The sequence below is a fragment of the Bos grunniens genome, chromosome 11 (assembly GCF_055505025.1).
Source record: "Bos grunniens cultivar Pamir isolate PY7600 chromosome 11, Bosgru_T2T1.0, whole genome shotgun sequence".
NCBI lineage: Eukaryota > Metazoa > Chordata > Mammalia > Artiodactyla > Bovidae > Bos > Bos grunniens.
In genome coordinates, this window is record NC_141175.1 from 105,634,977 (window position 1) to 105,660,067 (window position 25,091).

At 52.1% G+C, this 25,091-nt stretch overlaps 1 protein-coding gene across 1 annotated transcript; it reads right to left on the reverse strand.

The window, feature by feature from the left end:
- Positions 1-25,041, reverse strand: LOC147363788 (myelin and lymphocyte protein). The gene is made up of 4 exons (XM_086328273.1): positions 24,859-25,041; positions 6,466-6,633; positions 4,907-5,032; positions 1-550 (listed from the first exon to the last, which is right to left on the reverse strand). The coding sequence occupies exons 1-4, from the start codon at positions 24,949-24,951 to the stop codon at positions 476-478; spliced, it is 462 nt and encodes a 153-aa protein (XP_086184399.1). The 5' UTR covers positions 24,952-25,041; the 3' UTR covers positions 1-475.
- Between the last annotated feature and the right edge of the window lie 50 nt (positions 25,042-25,091).

Sequence of the window (25,091 nt, forward strand, 5' to 3'; positions counted from 1 at the left end):
TTGAACATAAAGACACTTTATAAAGTATTTCAAGGGTTTATCCCATCCCACCATGGACATCTGCAAATATTTGCTGAATGACTTTTATTCCCCACGACAGGTAGATTATCCTTGAAGATGCAGAATATCCATGAAGATGGAGAAACTTGCTGCAAGATGGACCCTCAGAAGCGCCTGAGGAAAATTCCGGTAGGCAGTCCTCACGATCCAGTCCAGGGGCCAGCAGTCCGGTGTCATGGTTAGTCCTCACTCCCCACCCCACTGCCCCCTTTCAAATAGGAAACGATCTTGGAAAGACAGCCCAACAGTTGGAGGGTAAACGTAGCAAGCCCCCTTACTCTGACATGAAGGTATACGGAAGAATAAACCTCTCTCTTTATCCGTTCTCAAGAACATTCTGCATTCTAAAGTGTTATGCTGGAAGGCTGGCCGATCGGTTAACACCTTCTTGGTGTTCAGTTAAAGTTCTGCTGCTCTAGGAAGACTTCCATCTGATTAAGGAAAACACGGCATGGACCACGTACAGCAGAGTGGCTACATATGAAAACACCTGCAACCGAGATAAATGACAATTAACTGGGTATTCACGGGGGGAGTTCAGAAAGCCATGGGCTGTCCATGCTGGGCTGGCCGCTCTTGCGGTGCTCAGGGTTGGTAGCCCTGGAGCGTGTGGACGCCACTGCTTCCCATTACACATGCAGACGTGCTCTCCTGTGGAGCCTGCGTGCGACCCAGAATGCCCTGAGCACAGACTCCAGGTGACCTCGTGACACCCTGGACTTGGCTTGCAAGGTCAACCCTCTGCCTGCACATGTCATCACATCAGTGCTGCCTAACTAGAAATGAGGGCCCCCAGAGACCCCTCCAATGATAATTGCAGGTGAATATGCCCTGCTCTTCATGGAAAACTTCCTTCCTGCACACCAGTAGGACCAGAGTCCGCCACTGTGATCCCAGTGGCCTTGGCCAAGAGAGTTTGAACACATGGGTTTGCCACCTGGGTATCTTCTGACCTTGACCAGAATTTTATTTGGAGGGAGCCAGGCCATAGGAAGTGAGGGGCTGGGATGGGGAGGAGGGATTTTGAGGTTTTGGCAAAAGGAGAGGGCTTACTGAGAAAGCTGCTGGGAGCAGAGGCCAGGAAATGCAGCAGAAAGGTCACTCCATGCATGCCCTTTCAAGGCCCCGATCTGCTGTGTTCGCTTGGGGAGTATCACCCAGCTCTGGGTGGCTGGCCCCCAGAGGTTTCCTGCCCCTTAGCAAATACCTGCACCTGGCTTGTGACCTTGGGTGTGAGGGTCAAGAGTTTCCAACCGAGGCACAGCATCCAACTGGCTGCACTCCCGTGACTTGAAAATTCTCATAAAACCAGCAGTCATGGTGCCCCCCCTCGCCCTGCCTCCACACCTGGGTGAACCCTCACCCTCATTGCCAGGGGCAGTGAGTAACTTGAGTTATTTAATAACCAGGCAAAAAAATCCATCTGGGAATCAGACACCCTGTCCAAAGGGAGCAGTCACAGATGAGTGAGAAGCCCTCAAAAGAGACCTCTGCCTATCAGGCAGGAGCAGTGTACCGTGTGGGGACTTGGGGCCCAACAGAGACCCTCAGCAGGAGCTCCTCAGAAGAGGGGCAGGAAGGTGGTACACTGAGGAGAGAGAGCCAGGACCAGGAGTGGATGTGAACTCAGACCCTCAGAAGCCCCTCTCCATGAGCAATGGCCATTGCTGTCCACCACAGTTAAGACCTCGGAACCACCAGATTTCTCCAGAAATTTCCAGCTACTTTTAGTCAACTCTCAGCAATCCTCAGGATCCCTCTGGTGCAGGCTGTCTGCTGCCAGCCCAGGAGAGAGGGGGAAACAGCTCTTGAGGAAGGTGTGGAGTTACAGGAGAGAGTGAGGGGTGGTCAGATGCTCATGAAGGCCAGGCACGTGGGGGAGAGGGTCTTGCCAAGCCTTCTCACATCCTCAGACCGCCCCCACATCCGCTGCTGCCACCCCACCTGATCTTGGGAGAGGCATGTGCGGTCTGGGCAAGGTCTGGGGTTAAATCCTGAGCCTGTATTCAGGATCCCTTCTCCCCCATGCATGGACACAACTGATATTTTGAATACAAAGATGTGACTTTACATGAAAACGGGCTCATATTTCCCTTGGTTGGTGGGGGAGGGGGTGTGTTCAGCCCAGCATATCGGGCCCGCAGGCAGCATTTAGATGCCTGATTCTGCCCCCGTGACTTTGCCAGAGTCTTCTCAGGGCTCTCCAACTGAGCTCACAAAGATATGGGGACATGATCAGTCATGAAAAGGATAAATAGATGATGCTGGTGTAGTCATCAGTGGAGCAGTAAACAGCAAAGAGAACAAACCTCTACTTCCCCACCCAGCGATGTGGAACAGCCTCACAAACCTGATGTGGGGAGAGAAGCCAGACATGGGAGCAGGCACACAGTGCTCATGGGGACCCAAAGCAGGTGGAGTGGACCCCAGAAGCTAGACACCAGGATGGGGTTTATCCTGAGTGAAGGGCACGATGGCTGGGCAGGGCACGAAGGGGACTTCTGGGATCCTGAGTGAAGGGGCATGATGACTGGGCAGGGCACGAAGGGGACTTCTGGGATCCTGAGTGAAGGGCACGATGGCTGGGCAGGGCACGAAGGGGACTTCTGGGATCCTGAGTGAAGGGGCACGATGACTGGGCAGGGCACGAAGGGGACTTCTGGGATCCTGAGTGAAGGGGCACGATGACTGGGCAGGGCACGAAGGGGACTTCTGGGATCCTGAGTGAAGGGGCACGATGACTGGGCAGGGCACGAAGGGGACTTCTGGGATCCTGAGTGAAGGGGCACGATGACTGGGCAGGGCACAAAGGGGACTTCTGGGAGCTGCTTGTTATGTTCTGTTTCTTAGTCTGGGCGTTTGTTACACGGAGGGTCGTGAACTATGAATAATGGATGGATTACAGAATTCATCAAGCTGTACCCCTGTGTCCTCACCTCTCTAGAAGCCTATTTGTGCTGTTATTTAGTTGCTAAGTCGTGTCTGACCCTTTTGTAACCCCATGGACTGAAGTCCACCAGGCTCCTCTGTCCATGGGGTTTCCCAGGCAAGAATACTGGAGTGGGTTGCCGTTTCCTTCTCCAGGAGATCTTCCTGACCAAGGGATCAAACCCACCCGTCCTGCATTGGCAGGTGGATTCTTTACAGCTGAGTCACCAGGAAAACCCAAGACATCTATGCTGTATTTTGATAGGAAGTAAAAAAGTCAGAACGTGGTGGAGCCCAGCAGTTTTCAACTAGAGGTTAGACCAGTGGACAGGGTCATTAACTCACCCCACTTGGATTGTTAGTCAAGTGCTGGCCCACTATCCACATTCCATCTAGGTTTAACTGCCCTTGTCTGCAGTAATTCTACAGAAATGGTTGTCAGATGCCTGACTGATGTCTGTTCAGAGAGAAGGCTTCTGGGGTCGGGTTGGGGGCGGTACCTGTGGTTTCTCTATCGAGGGGGCAATGAAACAGTCATCTGAAGGTGATGGAGGCGGCAAATGATTCGTCTCAAGGGAAAGAGAGCCTGCTGTGATTCTGTTTAGAATCCAGCCATCTTGGGAGATGATCCCATATGGGAGAGGCTCCCACTCTGTGGGACAGTTGAGGGGGTCCCAGGGACCATGAGGGGGCCCTGCTTATGGCACTGGGCAGTGGCTGGGAGCTGAGGGGAGCGTGTGGCTTCCCCAGGGAAGGGGATGGGCCCCTGGAGGCTAGCAGACAGGCTTCGAGGCGCTCTCCCCGAGACCCGTCCCTCTGGGAGCAGGAAGGGCACCCCCTTCCCAGAGCCCAGCGGTGCCCACCCCATGGACTTTCTCTCCGCCTCTGTCCTGCCTTTCCCCAAAGGGGTGGGGCAGCACAGCTTTGGCACTGGGGGCGGGCATCTTGTAGTCTGTCATCACATCTGACCTTGGGGTTTACTTAATTCATAGGTTGCTCACTAGAAATCTGGGCGCTGTTTCTGAAGCTTTTTCTTAGTTTTTAAATAATATCCACAGTTAGAAATGTATCTGATATAACGAGTCAGCATACTGGGGCAAGCCCACACATGCGTAACTCTGGAAAAGAGTTTTATTAAAGGATATATTCTCTTATTCCCTGTCATCCTGACCCATCCCAGCAACAAGAAGATTCAGATTATGACCTCACAGCCTGCCAGAGGGTCTGGCTTCCCAGGCGGAGGACGTTCCTTTCAGAGCTCAGAGACTTGCAGGCAAGGTGCCCCCCAGATACACAATCTCATCCCCTCTGTCCTCCTAACGAGGGGAAGGTGGTTCCAGCACCCATTCCACCCGTAGCTTCAGGGGGTAAATAAGGTTGTCCACAGGAGCCCACACACTGCCCGGCCCCCACGGGCACGCACCCTCCTGCATCTGCCATCTCAAAGCCCGCCCAGCCTGGGCAGTGCGCACTGACTGGCGCCTGGGAGCCTGGGCACACCAGTTCCCTCCTCTGGGGCTCTGTTTCTTCAGAAATGAGGGGGGAGTTTTATTTTAATTGAAATCTCAGATCAGATCAGATCAGTCACTCAGTCATGTCCGACTCTTTGCGACCCCATGAATCGCAGCACGCCAGGCTTCCCTGTCCATCACCAACTCCCGGAGTTCACTCAGACTCACGTCCACCGAGTCAGTGATGCCATCCAGCCATCTCATCCTCTGTCATCCCCTTCTCCTCTCGCCCCCAATCCCTCCCAATATCAGAGTCTTTTCCAATGAGTCAACTCTTTGCATGAGGTGGCCAAATTGAAATCTAGTGAACTAAAAAATAGCAGGGAGGGCCTGGGCAGCCTTCCACTCAGTACCTGTGACAGTGAGCAGTGGGAGCTGGGAACAGGGCACCTTGACGGGGGACTCACCACAGCAGAGATGTTTTCATGGTAATATTTGTAGAGGAAGCCGTCTTGCAGCTGGATGGCGGCCAGAGCTTCCAGGACAGAGGCACCAAAGTAAAACAGGGAGGCAACACAGTGGTAGGCTGCGTCCTGCGGGGTCAGAAAGAGCCATCAGAGAGATGGGGCGGCCAGCTGGGAGGCCTGGGGCGGCTGTGGTCCAGCAGGGCCTGTCCACCCCGCCTGACCCTGCCTGGCCTGGGCCAGGCGCCTCCACCAGCCTCCGCCACTTCCTTTGTCACCGCCCCCCCACCCCCTCCTCAGAGACACTGATTGCCCAGGGTCGATGCGCTGAGCTCGGTCTCACCAGTCTGGGGGCAGAGTAAGGACTTTGATGGAGGAGGGGCACTGCTTTCCCGTGAGGTGGGATCTAGTCGTGGGTCGGGGAGTGGCCCTTTCTGCGTGCAACTGGTAGAAATCAGTTCTGGGCCTGAGAAGTGTCCGCTGTGGTCACAGTCCCCAGTTTGGATGTGGCCTCAGTGCTCAACTCAGAAACAAAGACTCAGGCCATTTGTATTGTTGTTTTGTTGTTAGCTTTTTTCTTGAAGGATGACCACGGATGGGGGCTCCAGTTATGTTTAAAAGCAAAACAAAAGGAACTTCCCTGGTGGCACAGTGGGTAGGAATCCACCTGACAATGCAGGAGACACAGTTGGATCCTTGGTCTGGGAAGACTTCACATGCTGCGGGGCAGCTAAGCCCATGCGCCACAGCTACTGAGCCTGAGCTCGAGAGCCCGGGAGCCACAGCCAGAGAAGCCACTGCAGTGAGAAGCCGGGTACCACATGGAGAGAGGCCCCGCTCACCTCAACTGGAGCAACCCCGAGCAAAGCAGCGAAGACCAGCACAGCCAAATAAATAAGTAATTTTTTTTTTTTTTCAAAAAAGGACTAGAGCAGGCTTTGAGTAGTTATAATTTTCAGGGGGTTTCTGAAGTCTAGGCTGGAGGCCTTTGGAGAGTAAGGGGCCTGGCTGACGACCCCACCCCATCCAGGGGAGGGCAGGGCAGGTGGCCCAGGCGTCATTTCCCCCCTTCACGGGCCTCAAGGCAGAATTCATGCGGAAGGGAGATCACAGGCCATCTCTTCCCCTGCCAGGCTCCTCTCTGGTGACCCCGCGTTAGAGGCCGGGACGGGAGTGGGGCAGTGAGCACGCCTCACACCGGGCAGCAGGGCCCACCCCTGGCGCCCTGGCCCCTCCCCGGAGGCGAAAGCCAGTCCTGCGGGTGGGGGGAGACGCCGACCGACCCCTGGCAGGTGCGGGAGGGACAGGGAGGGATGCTGGGCTGCTGGTTTCCAGGAAAGGGGTGATCACAGAGGAGAAGGCAGAGCAGCCCCCGGAGAACCAGGCAGGGACAGCGTCAGTCAGCCTCCTGCTGCGGGAGCCCTGGGCTGCTGTCACCACTCGGCCTTGGAGGGCGCGCAGGAGACACCCACAGGGCTCCTCACCCCGCACTGGGAAAGCCCGCCTCCCAGGGGAAGCGCCCATCACTACCCCCTGCCCCAGACATGCAGGGCTGGACTCACCAGGGTGATCCATGATGTTCTGTTGCCGTGGGCGCCAATTACATACAAGAAGGCCAGGACAGTGGTGGCTACGAAGCAAAACACAGACGCGAACATGACCCAGCCCTGGATTAGCGGAATAGGCACGTGGGACGAGGAGACCAGGATCCACACCAGCCCCCCAAAGACCTGCAGAGGGAGGCAGAGAAGGGGTGACAGTCAGACCAGGAAGGCCAGACCCCGAGGCTGCGCTGGGGTCTGCCAGGGCACTGCACAAATACTAACTCAGTTCATCCTCACAGTGTCCCAAGTGTGGGCCTGACCCACTTGTGAGATGGAGAAACAAAGGCACATGTGACTTAATAGGTTATCCCTAGAAAGGATTCATACCATCCAGTTTTATCAGTAAAGGGCAAATTCTGGGATTATATTTTTCCTAGTATTTCTTATAGAAAAATATCCTTTTGGTCGGAGCGGGGGGAAGGCTATGCTGTGCAGTTTGTGAGCCAGCGACTGAACCCAGGGCCACGGCAGTGAAAGCGCCAAGTCCTAACCACTGGACTGCCCGGGAACTCCCCCAAATATTCTTTCTTTTATAAAATGGTAGTGAGCAGCAGATTCTGTTGGTCTTGGCCAAACAAATTAGCCATACTATATCGTTAGCATTTAATAAAAAACTTGATCTTGAAATCCCCAAGTCTCAGAAGTTCTCTGACTGTTGGAGGAGGGGTGGAGTGGGGAGGCCCAGGCCAGCCTGATCTCAGGTTTCCTAGGACAGGCATGAGACGAACACTCCTCCCTGCCACCATTATCCAGAAGACACCCTGCTTCATGTCCCTCAGGGTCAGGGAGCCCCCAGGATCGTAAGGACAGACATAGGGGTCATGACCTCAGTGCCCCGGTCTAGCTCCCTCTGTGGACAAGGCACAGTCATGCTGGGAGTCTCTGTGCCTGCTTTCCCTTCTTGTCCCTCTCCATCCTAGTGAGGTCACCTCAGCCTCCCCAGCGTCCCTAGCCAGAAAAGGCCTGGGCTGGGACACAGGTGCACGCGGCTTTGCAGTCAGAGGGTCCAAGGAGCGGCAGAGCTTGGCGTCATCCTCCTGAGGGTCTGGGGGTTGAGGACGGGCCCCCTCCTAGCCCTGCATCCCCTGTGGTGTGACTGCATGTGGCCACACCTCGACCCTGTCTCCCTGAACCTGCTGCCCGCTTGCTGGGTAAGAGGCAGCACTTCCTCACAGGTGTTCTCTGAGCCTCTTGGCTGAGAAGCACCAGGGGACCATCACATTTGGGTAGAAAAATCAGTGCAGTGAAGAATCTGCAGTTATCAAAGCCAAGGTGGGCCCAGTGAATCAGATGCAGGCAGCTCTCACCAGAAAATTCCTCTAGTGGTGACTGAGAGTTAGTGGGACACACTTTCCAATAATCAGTGGAGCAAAGTCCATCAAATAAGCCCCTCAGACTGCCGTAGGGTGAGATGTGTGTGTAGGTTCATCCATAACTGCCTTGAAGATCAAACAGACCGCTAGGCCTTATTCACAGGAACAGGGACAGAAGGATGTGAGCGTGCCGAAGGGTGAGACGGATTTGGACTTGGAAGGCACGAGAGCATGGCTTGGAGAAGAGGGTGGATGTGGCATGCCCGTCACACGAGCAGGGGCCTGCTGGCACATAATGTGGGAGGGCCTCCCCATCAAATCTGCTGGAGGAGGCCCCGGCTTCCTCCACTGCAAATGGCACTTAGGGTGGCGTGAACTGCCTGAAACTGTGGGCATGCGTGTGAAGCTTCTGGCCCTGTGCCTGGCATCACCCAGGCAGGGGGAAGACTCCTAACAGGATGCCAGCAGCCTGGGCCATACAGACCCCGAGTCAGTCAGTGACAACTCAAGACAATTACCAGCCCTGAGTGGGCAGAGTAGCACCAACTGGGACATGGCCCCAGTAGAGGTTTGAAGGGAGAGGTGGACTTAGCTGATTTCATTTGTTTTTAACCACTCAGTGATGTCTGACTCTGTGATCCTGCCAGGCTTCTCTGCCATGGGATTCTCTAGGCAAAAATACTGGAGTGGGTTGCCATTTCCTTCTCCAGGAGATCTTCCCGATCCAGGGATCAAACCCACATCTCTGCCTCTCCGGCACTGGCAGACAGATTCTTTACTGTGCCTGGCCAAGTGGTCAGGACGAGGCTTTCCAGGGGAGGAACAAGCACCTCACGGACCCAGAGGCTGCTGGAGCCGCAAGGACGGCTTAGGAAGGCAAGAGGTTGGGGCACAGGTGGGAGGAGTTGCGGCTGGAGGCAGTGTGACCTCCACACGAGTTGCTGGGCCACCTCGAAGGCTTCCCTGGCCCCACTCAGTGGAAAGCCGAGGTTCAGTATAAATCACGTGGCTGAGCCAGTGCCAGGCCACACTCCACCTACAAAGTTTGCAGAGAGCAAACAGAGCAAGCCGAACACCCACACCCAGGAGATAAGGCGTCCAGGGCAGGGAGCAGTCCACCCCACCCTGGCCTCAGCACCCCACCGGCCAAATATTTGTCAAGAGCAAAGGGGTAGGTGAGGGTTCAAGCACTTCTCCTCCTAAAGAAAACCCGGAGGGGGCTCCCAGGAAGCACTCTGAGAGGCAATGGTTCTGAAATGTCAGTCACACCATGGAGGCATGGCCCCAGTTTCCAGTCATCTCTGTCACCAGGCCTGGTTCCTGCCACCCCTGGCCTGCACCCTGGACATCATCCTCCATAACAGAGATGGTGAAGCCAGCAGGGGTGGCCTCAGACGAATGTCTCTAAGCTGAGTGGCCTGAGGCTCACCAGGCTTGAGCTCTCTCTCTGGGTCCCTGATCCCCATGCTGGACAATGCAGGTGGCGCCTGGGCTAAGGCACTGTGGTCCCTTAACCATCAGTCTACACTGCCTGGGTCACCTTCAAAACCCCAGTGCCTGGGTCTCATGCCCAGGAGAGGAGCAGAGTTCTAGGACAAGAAGCACACATCCCAAACTCTTTGCAAAGGCTTTGGAATGTGTTTCCATAACACAATCGGTCCACGGATGATGTTCCGGTAACTCTTGTCAAACCCGAAGAAATGGCTTCTGTCTCTAGTGTCTAGCAATGCTGGCCAAGATGCCGCTCCAGTTCCCAAGTGGCTCCAGTTCAAAGTTTCCTTTCCTCTTCTTAAGCTTCCATCCCTGTTTTCCTGAACGTGGGAGTCACTCCTCCTTGGGTGTCCTCGGGACGCAAGGACATAGCCTGTGTGTGTGTGAATGGAGTGGAGCTGGGGATCTGAGCCACCCTGGTGTTTTAGGACTGGAAACTGCCATCTTTCATTCTGTCTGGTTTTAGATGCTGAGCGGAGGTGAAGTGCTGTAAGAACCAAGGGTATTGTACAAAACTAGACAAAAAATTGCCAAAAAGTTTTTATTGGTTGTTCACTCCCATCAAATTATTTTTGTGAATAAAATTTCTTCAGCAGGTGGTCTTGGGGAAGGCTCTCATGTGAACTCAGAGTAGGTCCTTTCTCTTTCTTTTTTTGGCCACACCACAAAGCATGGGGGATCTTAGTTCTCCAAGCAGGGATCGAACCTGTGGCCCCTGCATCAGGAGCTCAGAGTCCCAACTACTGGACCACCAGAGAAGTCCTCTGTCTTTTCATTTCTGAATTAATCAAGAGGAGGCAGGTGAAGGTGGTTAAGGGTGTAGATTTCAGAATAACTGAGTTCGAATCAGCTCTGCCACATTTTGCTGGCGACTGGTTGTCCCTGGGCTAATTCCTTCCTCGCTGGTCCCTATCTGAAAAACAGTGACAGCAGCAGGTCCCGCCCCATGGGGCTGGGGTGAAATGGGTGTGTACCTGCAGGAGCAGCGCACACCAAGTGCTCTGGATACTCACTGTCACGACTGTCATATGATGGGGGGAAGCCTCACCTGTAGCCACGTGCAAGCCCCAGTCAGGATGGCAACATGTACTTATCCCCGCTAGACCTCACTGGGACCCAGAATTTTAAAATAAAAATAAAATTTCAAAAGCATCAAAAAGAGAAAACTCTACCATCTCCTAGAAATCAAAAGTTGGGGGAAATTTGTCTGGTTCTGCAAAAGGGAACAGAAAGGACATAAAAAGATGAGAAAGCCTTCCTTCAAACAATGAGCTTTGGTTACAAGAGAGGGAAAAGGATTCCATCGGCACATTCTTGAGACTGGCAGACCGCCTCCTTCGCTTGTGCAGGGCCAAGAGCTCCGGGTCCACAATCGTCCAGTGTTTTCACTGCCGGACTCGGATCACTGAGGACAAGGCAGAATTGCTCAAATTCTCTGAATATTTTTCTGGGGTTCCATTTTACTCTGTCAAGGCCACCACGGGCAGGCACTCTTCCAATAGCAAGGCAAGACGTTTCCCAAAGAGGACGTCCCACGCAAGGTTGTTAAGACACACACCTAGTAGTGTGGTCCCTGGGGGCTCAGAGTCAGAATTCCCAAGCTCCCAGGGCAGGGGGTGGTCCTGAAGGCATGTGTGGACAGGAGCCTGTGCCTCTAACTCTGGACGGTTACAGGGAAGTGGCCACAGAACACAGCCAGCCGGGACCCCCAAGCCCTTAGGTGCTCTCCCAGGAACAGCAGCTCCAACTCGTATTTCTGGAAGTGTCTGTGCTCACTGAACTCTTTTGGCAGTCAGGGATCATTGTGATGCCAGGCAGGTCTGTGAGGGTGGCCTGACCTGTAGAGGAACCATGTTCCTGGAGAAGCAGCAGTCCCAGCTCTAAGTCTTGGTTGATTGAAAAGAGCAATCATTCCATGAGGTAGAGTTGAGGGCATTTTCCTGTGTGTGTGTGTGTGTGTGCGCGCGCACGTGCATGCACGTGTGTAGAGGCTGGGTAAGGATGAATTATTGCAAAGAACAGTTTGGCCACCTGATGCGAAGAGCTGACTCATGGGAAAAGACCCTGATGCTGGGAAAGATTGAAGGCAGGTGGAGAAGGGGACAGAGGATGAGATGGTTGGATGGCATCACGGACTCTAAGGACATGAGTTTGAGCAAACACAGGGAGATGGTGAAGGACAGGGAAGCCTAGCGTGCTGCAGTCCATGGGGTCACAAAGAGTCAGACACGACTGAGCGACTAAACAGTAACAGCAGCTGCAGAGAAGGGAATAATCACCAAGTCAAGAGGACGGGAGCATCAAACAGCAGGAGGAAGCACGGAAAGGGAAGTCAGAGCACTGAAGACTTCCCCAGGACCCAAGAAAACGGGTCTGAGAGGGAGGCTGGGGCCTCTTCCGGTTCTGAAAGGCAGAGAGAACAGGAAGCAAGCACTAGTTCTGATATGAGCCCCTCCACTCTTGTGTGGAGGGACTGGGCTCCCAGCAAGTCTAAGGAAAGCCTTCTTTCACTTGCTCACGTACTCAGTCACCCACTCATTCATTCATTCACTTGTGCATTAGCAGACACTGAGAGCAAAGTGCGCTGAGGGCAGGTACGGCCAAGGAGGCAGACTTTATTCAAAGCTACACTAGTACCTGGGGCCCGCCTCTCTCTTCCTGTCCTCTCTCATCCAGTCCTACTGCCAAGCCCCACCGGAGCAGCTCTGGGGCCACCGAGGGCAGAGTCAGGTCCTGGTGAAAGTGTCGGAGCCCCAGTGAGGAGGACCAGCTAAGCACCACTGCCCAGGACAGGGACAGTGCCCAGAAATTTGCACAAGGTCCCCCCTCTGACCCTATGGAGGTGTCTGGGGCAGGTCAGAGATTCTCTGGGTGGGAACCCTCTCCTCCTCTACCAACTGAGACGTCTGGCCTCTGAGGCTACTCCCATGGTGAACACTAGGAGTGGTGCTAAGGCTTTGTGACTCAGTTTACTTACGAGGTGCTCTGCCCTTGTGGCCCCTTTGTCAGTAGGCTTGTTCTTTCTGGGGGACCCATTATGACATCACCCTCCCAATATAGACTTAGATAGTGTCCCTTTTTCTTCCCAGGTGGCTCAAGTGGTAAAGAATCCAGCTGCCAATGCAAGAGATGCAGGGGACTCAAGTTCGATCCCTGGGTTGGGATCTAGAGAAGGACATGGTTGTCCTCTAGAGAAGGACATGGTAGCCCACTCCAATATTCTTGCCTGGAGAATTCCATGGCAGAGGAGGCTGGTGGGCTATAGTCCATGGGGTCATAAAGAGTTGGACACAACTGAGCGTACATGCATGCACTCAGTTCAGTTCAGTTCAGTCGCTCAGTCGTGTCCGACTCTTTGCAACCCCATGAATCGCAGCACGCCAGGCCTCCCTGTCCAGTACCAACTCCCGGAGTTCACCCAAACTCATGTCCATTGAGTCGGTGATGCCATCCAGCCATCTCATCCTCTGCCGTCCGCTTCTCCTCCTGCCCTTAATCCCTCCCAGCATCAGAGTCTTTTCCAATGAGTCAACTCTTCGCATGAGGTGGCCAAAGTACTGGAGTTTCTGCTTTAGCATCATTCCTTCCAAAGAAATCCCAGGGCTGGTCTCCTTCAGAATGGACTGGTTGGATCTCCTTGCAGTCCAAGGGACTCTCAAGAGTCTTCTCCAACACCACAGTTCAAAAGCATCAATTCTTCAGCGCTCAGCTTTCTTCATAGTCCAACTCTCACATCCATACATGACCACTGGAAAAACCATAGCCTTGACTAGACGGACCTTTGTTGGCAAAGTAATGTCTCTGCTTTTGAATATGCTATCTAGTTGGTCATAACTTTCCTTCCAAGGAGTAAGCGTCTTTTAATTTCATGGCTGCAGTCACCATCTCCAGTGATTCTGGAGCCCCCAAAAATAAAGTCTGACATTGTTTCCACTATTTCCCCATCTATTTCCCATGAAGTGATGGGACCAGATGCCATGATCTTAGTTTTCTGAATGTTGAGCTTTAGGCCAACTTTTTCACTCTCCACTTTCACTTTCATCAAGAGGCTTTTTAATTCCTCTTCACTTTCTGCCATAAGGGTGGTGTCATCTGCGTATCTGAGGTTATTGGTATTTCTCCCGGCAATCTTGATTCCAGCTTGTGTTCTTCTAGCCCAGCGTTTCTCATGATGTACTCTGCATAGAAGTTAAATAAGCAGGGTGACAATATACAGTCTTGACGTACTCTTTTTCCTATTTGGAACCAGTCTGTTGTTCCATGTCCAGTTCTAACTGTTGCTTCCTGACCTGCATATAGGTTTCTCAAGAGGCAGGTCAAGTGATCTGGTATTCCCATCTCTTTCAGAATTTTCCACAGTTTGTTGTGATCCACACAGTAAAAGGCTTTGCAATAATCAGTAAAGCAGAAATAGATGTTTTTCTGGAACTCTCTTGCTTTTTCAATGATCCAGTGGATGTTGGCAATTTGATCTCTGGTTCCTCTGTCTTTTCTAAAACCAGCTTGAAATCTGGAAGTTCATGGTTCACATATTGCTGAAGCCTGGCTTGGAGAATTTTGAACATTACTTTTCTAGCATGTGAGATGAGTGCAATTGTGTGGTAGTTTGAGCATTCTTTGGCATTGCCTTTCTTTGGGATTGGAATGAAAACTGACTTTTCCAGTCCTGTGGCCACTGCTGAGTCTTCCAAATTTGCTGGCATATTGAGTGCAGCACTTTCACAGAATCATCTTTCACGATTTGAAATAGCTCAACTGGAATTCCATCACCTCCACTAGCTTTGTTCGTAGTGATGCTTTCAAAGGCCCACTTGACTTCACATTTCAGGATCCTTCACATTTCAGGATGTCTGGCTCTAGGTGAGTGATCACACCATCGTGATTATCTTGGTAGTGAAGATCTTTTTTGTACAGTTCTTCTGTGTATTCTTGCCACCTCTTCTTAATATCTTCTGCTTCTTTTAGGACCATACCATTTCTGTCCTTTATCGAGCACATCTTTGCATGAAATGTTCCCTTGGTATATCTAATTTTCTTGAAGAGATCTCTAGTCTTTCCCATTCTGTAGTTTTCCTCTATTTCTTTGCATTGATTGCTGAGGAAGGCTTTCTTATCTCTCCTTGCTATTCTTTGGAACTCTGCATTCAGATGCTTATATCTTTCCTTTTCTCCTTTGCTTTTCACTTCTCTTCTTTTCACAGCTATTTGTAAGGCCTCCCCAGACAGCCATTTTGCTTTTTTGCATTTCTTTTCCATGGGGATGGTCTTGATCCCTGTCTCCTGTACAATGTCACGAACCTCTGTCCATAGTTCATCAAGCAGTCTATCAGATCTAGTCCCTTAAATCTATTTCTCACTTCCACTGTATAATCATAAGGGATTTGATTTAGGTCATACCTGAATGGTCTAGTGGTTTTCCCTACTTTCTTCAATTTAAGTCTGAATTTGGCAATAAGGAGTTCATGATCTGAGCCACAGTCAGCTCCTGGTCTTGTTTTTGCTGATTGAATAGAGCTTCTCCATCTTTGGCTGCAAAGAATATAATCAGTCTGATTTCGGTGTTGACCATCTTGTGATGTCCATGTGTAGAGTCTTCTCTTGTGTTGTTGGAAGAGGGTGTTTGCTATGACGACTGCATTTTCTTGGCAAAACTCTATTATTCTTTGCCCTGCTTCATTCCGTATTCCAAGGCCAAATTTGCCTGTTACTCCAGGTGTTTCTTGACTTCCTACTTTTGCATTCCAGTCCCCTATAATGAAAAGGACATCTTTTTTGGGTGTTAGTTCTAAAAGGTCTTGTAGGTCTTCATATAACCATTCAACTTCAGCTTCTTCAGCGTTACTGGTTGGGGCATAGACTTGGATTACTGTAATATTGAATGGTTTGCCTTGGAAACGAACAGAGATCATTCTGTCGTTTTTGAGATTGCATCCAAGTACTGCATTTCAGACTCTTTTGTTGACCATGATGGCTACTCCATTTCTTCTAAGGGATTCCTGCCCACAGTAGTAGATATAATGGTCATCTGAGTTAAATTCACCCAACCAGTCCATTTTAGTTCACTGATTCCTAGAATGTCGTCATTCACTCTTGCCATCTCCTGTTTGACCGCTTCCAATTTGCCTTGATTCATGGACCTGACATTCCAGGTTCCTATGCAATATTGCTCTTTACAGAATTGGACCTTGCTTCTATCACCAGTCACATCTGCAACTGGGTATTGTTTTTGCTTTGGCTCCATCCTTTCATTCTTTCTGGCGTTATTTCTCCATTGATCTCCAGTAGCATATTGGGCACCTACCGACCTGGGGAGTTCCTCTTTCAGTATCCTTGCAGAAGCGTGGCTGAGAGGAGCTACCCCACGTCCGAGGTCAGGGGCGGTGGCCAGGAGGAGCTACCCACATCCAAGGTAAGGAGCAGTGGGTGCACTTTGCTGGAACAGCCGTGAAGAGATGCCCCAATTCCAAGGTAAGAGAAACCCAAGTAAGACGGCAGGCTCTGAGAGAGGGCATTGAGGACAGACACACTGAAGCCATAATCACAGAAAACTAGTCAATCTAATCACATGGACCACAGCCTTGTATAACAATGAAACTAAGCCATGCCATGTGGGGCCACCCCAGATGGGTGGGGCATGGTGGAGAGGTCTGACAGAATGTGGTTCACTGGAGGAGGAAATGGCAAACCACTTCAGCATTCTGGCCTGGAGAACCCCATGAACAGTATGAAAAGTATGCATGTGCTGCTGCTGCTGCTGCTAAGTTGCTTCAGTCGTGTCCGACTCTGTGTGACCCCATAGAGGGCAACCCACCAGGCTCCATCCCTGGGATTCTCCAGGCAAGAACACTGGAGTGGGGTGCCATCCACTGCATGAAAGTGAAAAGTGAAAGTGAAGTCACTCAGTCGTGTCCGACTCTTAGCAACCCCATGGACTGCAGCCCACCAGGCTCCCCCGTCCATGGGATTTTCCAGGCAAGAGTAGTGGAGTGGGGTGCCATTGAGAGCATGTGCTAGTGTCCCTTTAATCTGAAGGTGAGGCCAGGACCCAGGGGGCCTCGAGTCTGTTGGTGAGGAGATGGATAAAGGTTTGGGATTCAGAGATAGGCTGTGAGTTCAGATCTGCAGTTGATGTTAATAGGACGAGTATGGACTGTGGGCCCCTGTCCAGGCCGGATTCCCTTCTCCTGGGGGTTGCAGGGAAATCTCCTCCTCCCCAGTACCCTTCTCTCTCCATGGCACTGGTTATAAGCATGAGGGGGTACTTCTCCCCCTCCTTCCGGCTCCTCTCTTCTTGTCCCTCCCCTCCTAGCCCGACGGCATTCTAATAGGAACCAAGGCTCCAGTGTGGAATTTTAGGTCAGCTGAGACTGGCTGTGTAGCCCTTCTTCCCACTGCCCATCGATGTGTGACAGCTTTTCTTCTAGTTCCTACAGATGTTTTTAGGTCCTAGGACCTTGGTGTATTAAAATGATTCAGCACGGGTCATTCTGTCCCAGTGTGAGTGCAATATTGATCACATAGTGGGAGGGACAGAGTCCCCTGGACGGCAAGGAGATCAAGCCAGTCAGCCCTGCGGGAAACCAACCCTGAATACTCATGGAAGGACTGATGCTGAGGACGAAGCTCAATCACACAGTAGGAGGGACAGAGTCCCCTGGACGGCAAGGAGATCAAGCCAGTCAGCCCTGCGGGAAACCAACCCTGAATACTCATGGAAGGACTGATGCTGAAGATGAGCTCCAACACTTTGGCCACCGGGACTCATTGGAAAAGACCCTGATGCTGGGAAAGACTGAAGGCAAAAGGAGAAGAGGGTGGCAGAGGATGAGATGGTCGGATGGCATTACTGATGCAATGGACATGAACTTGGGCAAACTCAGGGAGACGGTGAGGGACAGGAAGGACTGATGTGCTGCGGTCCATGGGGTCACAGAGAGTCGGACATGGCTCAGCAACCGAACAACAACGAAAAGGGAGGGACGGGGAGCCTGGGAATTGAGGCGGAGAGTCAAGGCTGCTACATTACCCTCAGAACTGGTTACACCACTAGAGACTGCCCACCTGGAGGCTACCAGGAACCACAACTTCCCACCAGAATGCAGGAGGCAAGTCAGAGTCCCATGATGCACAGAGTACCAGGTCCCTGCCCTATGCGCCGTGGGACAGTCTGGAAGCTGTGAGGAGCTGGCCCACGTCTCCTCAAGGCAGTGCCTCAGGGCCCAGGGGTGTCAGTCACTTGCTGTCCTCACATCCCTCAGCATCCAGAAAGAGCACCCTCTGGGGCATCTCCTCAATGCCTAACCCCAGGGGCCCTGGTCCAAAGCACCAAGACCAGGTGACAAGTGAGAGCCAGGAGGAAGCCCAGCTAGGCTTGTATGAGGGGTGGAAGCTGGTGTTCAGCACTGAATCCAGGAAGAGCCAGCCCCCAGCCAGGTGCAGACTGGCCCCATCCCACCTTGAGGCCGGCCCCAGGTGGCCCAGTCCCCATACCAGCCCTTCCCCCAGACAATGTGTCCTGAGTCCAGAGCAAAGCCCTTGGGTAAAGAAGACATGGTACACATATACAACGGAATATTACCCGGCTATGTGAAAGCACAAAATAATGCCATTTGTAAAGCATGGATGGAACTGCTTCTGCTGCTGCTGCTGCTGCTGAGTCACTTCAGTCGTGTCCAACTCTGTGCGACCCCATAGACGGCAGCCCACCAGGCTCCCCCGTCCCTGGGATTCTCCAGGTAAGAACGCTGGAGTGGGTTGCCATTTCCTTCTCCAATGCATGAAAGTGAAAAGTGAAAGTGAAGTCACTCAGTCAGGTCCGACTCTTAGCGACCCCATGGACTGCAGCCCACCAGGCTTCTCCGCCCATGGGATTTTCCAGGCAAGAGTACTGGAGTGGGGTGCCATTGCCTTCTCCCATGGATGGAACTAGAGAATCTCATACTAAGTGAAGGAAGTCAGAAAGAGAAAGACAAATACCATACGATATCACTTATGTGCATGTGAGCTAAGTCGATTCACGCATGCTAAGTCACTTTAGTCGTGTCTGACTCTTTGCCACCCTATGGACTGTAGCCTGCCAGGCTCCTCTGTCCATGGGATTCTCCAGGCAAGAATACTAGAGTGGGTTGCCACGTCCTCTTCCAGGGGATCTTCCTGACCCAGGGATCGAACATATGTTTCCAGCATTGGCAGGCAGGTTCTTTACGACTAGCGGCATCTGGGAAGCTCGATATCACTTGTACATGGAACCTAAACTATGGTACAAATGAACCCAGCTACGAAACAGAAACAGACGCACAGACAGTGATCAGACCTGCTTCCAAAGGTGAGAGGAGGAAGGCAAGGGGCGGACTGGGAGTCTGCAGTTAGTAGATACAAACCTCTGCACTTAGAATGGATGAACAACAAGGATCTCCTGTAGAGTACAGGAACTATATCCAATCTCCTGGGATACACCATAATGGAAAAGAATATTAAAAACAGAATGTAAACCTATGGTTGCTTCATATTGATGTTCGGTAGAAACCACTGCAATACCGTAAGGCAATTATCCTTCAATTAAAAATAAACAAAATAAATTTAAAAAACCAGAATGTATACATGTGTAAACCTGAGTCACTTTGCTGTACAGTAGACATTGGCACAACACTGCAAATCAACTGTTCTTCAATTAAAAAAAAAAAGCCAAGCCACTCCTACAGTGGCTCAGAGCTAGCCTCGGCAGGCAGTGTGACCCTCCTCCATGCTCTCTGGCAGCTGGGGGGAGGGGGCGGGGGCCATGGAGGTTGTGGGTACAAATAGCCAGCCTGACCCTGAGTGTGAGATGTGCCTTTGCAGGGGCATCTGGAACCTGCCTCGTCTCTTCTGACAGCGCTCAGACAGAGAAGGGGGCCCCATCAGCGTTGACTTGGGGGTGACTTATGGAAAACTTAAAAAGTAATCTTTTTCAAGGTGGCTTGGTCGTGATGACACATGAACGCACAGATCCGGGAGCTAAGCTGCATCTTCACGCTTAGCATTTTCCAGAAAACAGCTCAAAGTCACTGTTTCCTGATCAAAGTAGCCTTCCCGTTCTTGAAAAACTTGAAAAGTCAAGTGTACCTCAGCTCCAAGGACAACCCCCTGAGAGACTTCCACCTCCCCTCCCTTTAGAGAAGAAGAAAGGTAAAAACCCAGCTGTGCCCTTAACAGCTGCAGGGAGGGGCCTGCAACACCGGAGACTCGGGGGCCGGGAGTCAGAGGGCACAGTCGGGGAAGCCAGGCTGCCAGCACTGGCCAGCAGGGCCGGCCCCCACTCTCTGGTGACTGGAGGAGAGGTGCTTGCCAGGAACCCAGGGGAACCTCAGGGCGCCTGGCTCCCCGCCCAAGCCTTTCACTGTCCCCCCTTAAACATTCAGGGTGTAGACTGGCCTCCCAAGGACCACTCCAGACCCAGCTGGGTCACTGGGGGCCAGGCGGTGGCATCACGTGCAGACTCTTGGACCTGCCCAGGAGCTAGCGGCTCAGAGCCTCCAGGGTGTTTGTAGCAACAAGGCCTTGGTGGGTGTGGGCTCCCCAAGATCTCTGAACTGTCCCTTCACCCTCTGGGGGAGCTAGGGGAGAAGAGGGAACCAGGCCTCACCCAGGGCTGCCAGGTGGGCAGAATGATCCCATTTCCTGTAGGCAAAAGCTTGTCATGGGTGTTGGGGTGAATTCAGGACCTGCTGTCACTGCAAGGAGGCCCATCCTGGAGATGGAGTTCCCAAGCGAGTGCCTCCCCTCTCTGAGCCTGTTTTTCCCCCAGCTCTAGAAACTCTAGGTTTCTGGGATTCTACAGCTCTCATCCCCTAGGGGTCTCCAGGCTGCCTTCCCCGTGGAGCCAGAATGCCGACCTCCCATTAGAAAACTGCTTTCTTATCCTGGCCCCACCCCACCCCCACTGTCTAGTTCCCATTCTGTGGTTCTGCCTTTCCCCAGACAGGTGAAGCTCTAGGGTAAGTGCCAGGACTTTTCTCTGCTGTGCTTAGTCACTCAGTCATGTCCAACTGTTTGAGACCCTATGGACTGTAGCCCATTAGGCTCCTCTGTCCACGGGGATTCTCCAGGCAAGAACACTGGAGTAGGTTGCCATGCCCTCCTCCAGGGGATCTTCCCAACCCAGGGATCGAACTCAGGTCTCCTGCATTGCAGGTGGATTCTTTACCATCTGAGTCATCAAGGAGCCTGGGAATACTGGAGTGGGTAGCCTATCCCTTCTCCAGGGGATCTTCCTGACCCAGGGATAAAACGGGGGTCTCCTGCATTGCAGGCGGATTCTTTAACAGCTGAGCTACCAGGGAGGTCCAAGGACTTTTCTGGTCACCGTCAAATAATAAAAAGCCCCCAGTCACTTTGGGCCCCTGCAAGTCTCACTTTAGTATTAATAACTACTATGTTCAGGCTTCCCTGCAATGCGGGAGACCTGGGTTTGATCCCTAGGTTGGGAAGATCCCCTGGAGAAGAGCATGGCAACCCACTCCAGTATTCTTGCCTGGAGAATCCCATGGACAGAGGAACTTGTCGGGCTACAGTCCGTGGGGTAGCAAAGAGTCGACATGACTGAGCGACGAAGCACAAGCATAGCACATGTTCAGTTCACTGTAAGCGTCGACACGGCCAACGATTCCAGGTGGTTCCCCATCTTCACCCCCTAAAACTGCACACTACAGGCTTTGCCCCTCATCTCTTGACCTTCTCTGATCCCTCGGGCTCCTGAGGTGTGCAGGCGGGGGTGGGGGGCAGCAGCGTGCCTGGAGAAGTGGATGGCATCCCCAGCACACTCTCCAAACAAAAGTTCTCTCTCAACGTCCCAGCCATGCTGTCAGCGGCACTGCCTCTAGCAGGCTGGGGAGAAGGGAGTTGGGTTAAAGATTATTACATAACCTGTTCTCAGGCAACCCCTCCAAAAGTTTTGAAAGGGAGGTGTCCCTCTCAACACTTTGTGAAAGAAGTTTCCTTTGGGGACCCTGGCTGGAGCTTGAGACAAAAGCATCCTATGTTAACATCCTGTTTTCTGAACAGTGTCATGAAGTCCCTGGCTTAGGCGAGGGCGGTGGCGGGCGGGGGAAGGGAAACCAGAGCCTTGGCTCCAAAAGGAAAAATTCTCTCGGGTGGGTGAGGGGGAACAGGCCAGAGCACAGCCCTGGGAGCTGTTGGGGGAGGGGGACATTTGACATTCTGCCTGCGCCTGGAGCGGGGTGTACACCTGTGACCCGCTGCCTGCTGCAGCAGCAGGGCCTTGGTGGCTCTGGGGTGCTTATGGAGACAGGGTCTGCCACAGCCTTCAGAGGTCAGGAGCCCAAGGGTAGGGGTGCAGGCCTAGGGAAGAGCTGCCTTGCTCCACCCAAGCTACCACCCTTCCCTACTCCTGGGCAGTTTCCTGGTCTTGGGGAGCTCAGCAGAGGTCCACCCTGCAGACCTGGAGGCGGAAAGTTTGACTGCGGCACCTCCCAGGCTACTGGGAGGTCAAGCATGAGAAAATGGACTGTGAGTAATCAACAACTTGCTGGGCCACAGATTTAAAAAATAATCAAGCCTTTCACACCCATTGGACTAGCAGAAAATTACAAAGTCTGACTCTACCAAGTGAGGCAAGATGAAGCACAATGGGGACTTTCATAAGCTGCTGGTGGGAGTCAGGAGGGTTATACAGTATGGAGACCTTCTTTCTAAAGGAACGCGAAGTCAGCCAGAGTCTTGGAAGGGGCCTGAGAAAGAAGGGGTCCTGAGCTTAATTAAGCTCCATCAGCTTCCTGGTAATCCCACTTATGAACTGGAGTAACCATTTTGGACATCAGTGTGCTAACACTGGGAAAATGAGGGCGTGCAATCCCTATGACCCAGTGAGTCAAATCTCTTTGTGTTCTTGAAAGAAATTCCCCAAAGTACAGGAGCAAACACAAGAATGTTCTTTGGCAGTGCCGTCTGCTGTATCACATTTGGAAATTGCCCAAATGTCCATCAATAAAAGACCAAATAAAGAGTGTCAGTGTGTATAAACCTCAGAACAAGGTTGTATGAAACCCGTGTTGAAGAAGGATGTGTACCATCCTTTTTATAAAGCGGGAAAATATGAAACCACACAGGTGTAATCATAAATAGTTAGGGGTGCAGTAAAAGTCTAACATTGAACACATGTTCAGCCCAGGGGTGGTCCTGAGGCTGAAGGGAAGAGAGTAAGATAATAGCAAAATATCCAGGTGGCTTAGATGACATCTGAAAGCTCTATTTCCTTACTACTGTGAGTAAATAAGGAAAAATATTAAGGTATAACAAAGTTGAGTGATAGTTACATGAACGCCTATTAAAGTATGTATACTTTTCTGTCATTTTTGAAACAGTTTTCAATTTTTAAAAAGTGAAAACGAAGTTGGCACAACAGAAGACTAACCATTTAAAACTGACCTGTTCAATAGCATTTAATACCTTCATGACGTGCACTCACCACCTCTATCTAACTTCAAAGCATTTTCATCACCCCCAAAGGAAACTCCACACCCATTAAGTTGCTCCCCATTTCTCTCTCCTCTCAGCCCCTGGCAAACCACCAATCTGTGCTCTGTCTCTAGAGATCTACCCATTCTGGACATTTCACATAAGTGGAACCAAATGCCATGTGACCTATTGCATCTGGCTCTTTCACTTAGCATAGTGTTTTCAGGTTTACCAACCTGCACCAGTGCTTCATTCTTTCCTACAGTTGAGTAGTATTCCACTGCATGGAATATCGCTATTCGTTTATCTGTTCACCTGTTAATGGGACACTTGGGCTGTTTCCACTGGTTGACTATTATGAATACTGCATGTTCACCTATTCAAGTCAGGGCAAGAGGAGGAAGGTGTGCCAGAGTCTTTTGTGTGAAGCCCAATGAACACATTTAAAAAAAATTTATTTATTTACCCATGCTGTATGGCTTGTGGCATCTTAGTTCCCCGATCAGGGATTGAACCCTGGCCCCTGGCTGTAGAAGGGCGAATTCTTAACCACTGGACCACCAAGGAATTCTCAACGCATTTTCTGATGCTTCGTGTTATAATGCTCCCCAAACAGCTACAAAGGCAGAGTAAACAACTCATTAGGGCAACTCAAGAGATACTAGCAAGTCCTTCTGTGGCTTAAAAATCTTTCTGCCCCATCACACACCTCACCTTTAGCCTTCATCACTTACAATCACCAAATTCTGTCGCTGTAAATACAGTAGCCTCTGAAGGAACGACCTATTGCTTACTATACATGCTCATTTTCAGGCTAAGTGCTGAATAGAAGCACAGAGACGAGCCGTTTGGGGAAGGAATTTTCCAGTGAATGCAAACCCCTTCCACTTTGGGACTGAGTGTCCCCACCTATAAATGGTGTGGCTGAGCTTAGAGGTGTCTAGAGCTTCTAGTCCCTTCCTGCATTCTGGCTAGCACCAGGATTTAAAGTTACTCTGTATACACGCAGGTTCGGGCTCAATTTCAGTGATATGGTGCCACCAGGCAACCTTGACCCCTTCAGCCCTCTCCCCCATGGGTGCTCCCTCTCTACCCTGCATGGGCAACAGAACCTGCTGGGTTTGGTGTTCATGCCTTCCCCAACCGAGCAGGAGGTAAGAAGCTGAGGTCCATTTTTGAACAGGTTGGATGTTTTCTTTACCAGCTGACTCTCAAGGCAGCCACTACTGCGGTGGGGATGCAGGGACAGGAGTCTCCTGGCTCATGGAACCACACCCAGGAAAGAAATACAGCCCGCCCCTTCCCAGGTGAGGGCCTGGGACCCTGGGGAGTTTAGGCTGAGGATGGTTTGAAGCGTCCCCACAGAGAGCACTTTCCAGGAGCCCTGAGGAGGAAGCGCTTTCCCACAGCCTCTGGTTGGGGCGCCAGTGTAAGGAGGGACCAACAGCAGGTGCAGAAGTCCTTGGATGCTCAAGGTCAGCCAAGTCCTGGCCCAGCTTTCAGGTCCCTCTTCCTTCCCCCAGCCTCCACAATGAGCACAATAACTGTGGCAGAGCAGTCACAACCTGTTGTGTTATTTCCAGATCAAAGTGGTGGCCAATTCCTTCACTCACCAGAAACGTTCAAGGGAAAATAACCCAGATTCGGCTCCTCCTATGACATTAACCCCATCTCCACCCTTCGCTTGGTAATATGCAGGTGTCTTTTGCTGATTTTTAAATTTTAAAACAAAATCCCAACCCTGGGGAGAGCCGGGTGCATCTACAGGGACGCCGATCGCCAGTAAGCCCATGGGAAGCAGGTTGGGAGCGCAGCTTTGGACCCGGTGCGCTCCCAATGGACCCGGGCCAGCTTACGACATTTGATCCGTGTTGCGAGTTTGGTTTTTCCACCCAAATCTCGGAGACGGTTTATCGTGGGCTAGAAGGGGCCAAAGTAGCATCGCGGGGTGGGGGTTGGGGAGAGCCTTTCCTCCTGCGGCTACCAGAGGCTCAGGGACCCTCGCGGCTTGCGGCAAAGGAGAGCGCGCTCCATGACCCATCCCGACCTGCCTTTCCCGGCGCCGGCGCCGGCGCCAGGCGCGCCAGCCACTCACAAATTCAAAGATGAAGAGCAGGTCCGGAAAGGTGGTGAAGACAGCGAAACCGCTAGGCAGGCTGCTGACGCCCGACGCCGCTGAGGGGGCCATGCTGGCGGGCTGGCGACGACCTCGGAACCGGACGGGACGAGCGCAGCTCTGACTCTGCGCTGACCGCTCTCTTGCTCGGCGGAGCCCAGTGGCCCGGGCGCCCCCGCGCGCGGGTTAAGAGCGGGGGCGCCCTGGCCGAA

Excerpts from the sequence above, each read along its gene's own strand:
- LOC147363788 (XM_086328273.1), bottom strand. The coding sequence starts at position 24,951 with ATGGCCCCCTCAGCGGCGTCGGGCGTCAGCAGCCTGCCTAGCGGTTTC. Across the intron at positions 5,033-6,465 it reads GAACATCATGGATCACCCTG|GACGCAGCCTACCACTGTGT; the intron begins GTGAGTCCAGCC and ends CTGACCCCGCAG. Across the intron at positions 551-4,906 it reads ATGAAAACATCTCTGCTGTG|GTGTTTTCATATGTAGCCAC; the intron begins GTGAGTCCCCCG and ends TCTCGGTTGCAG.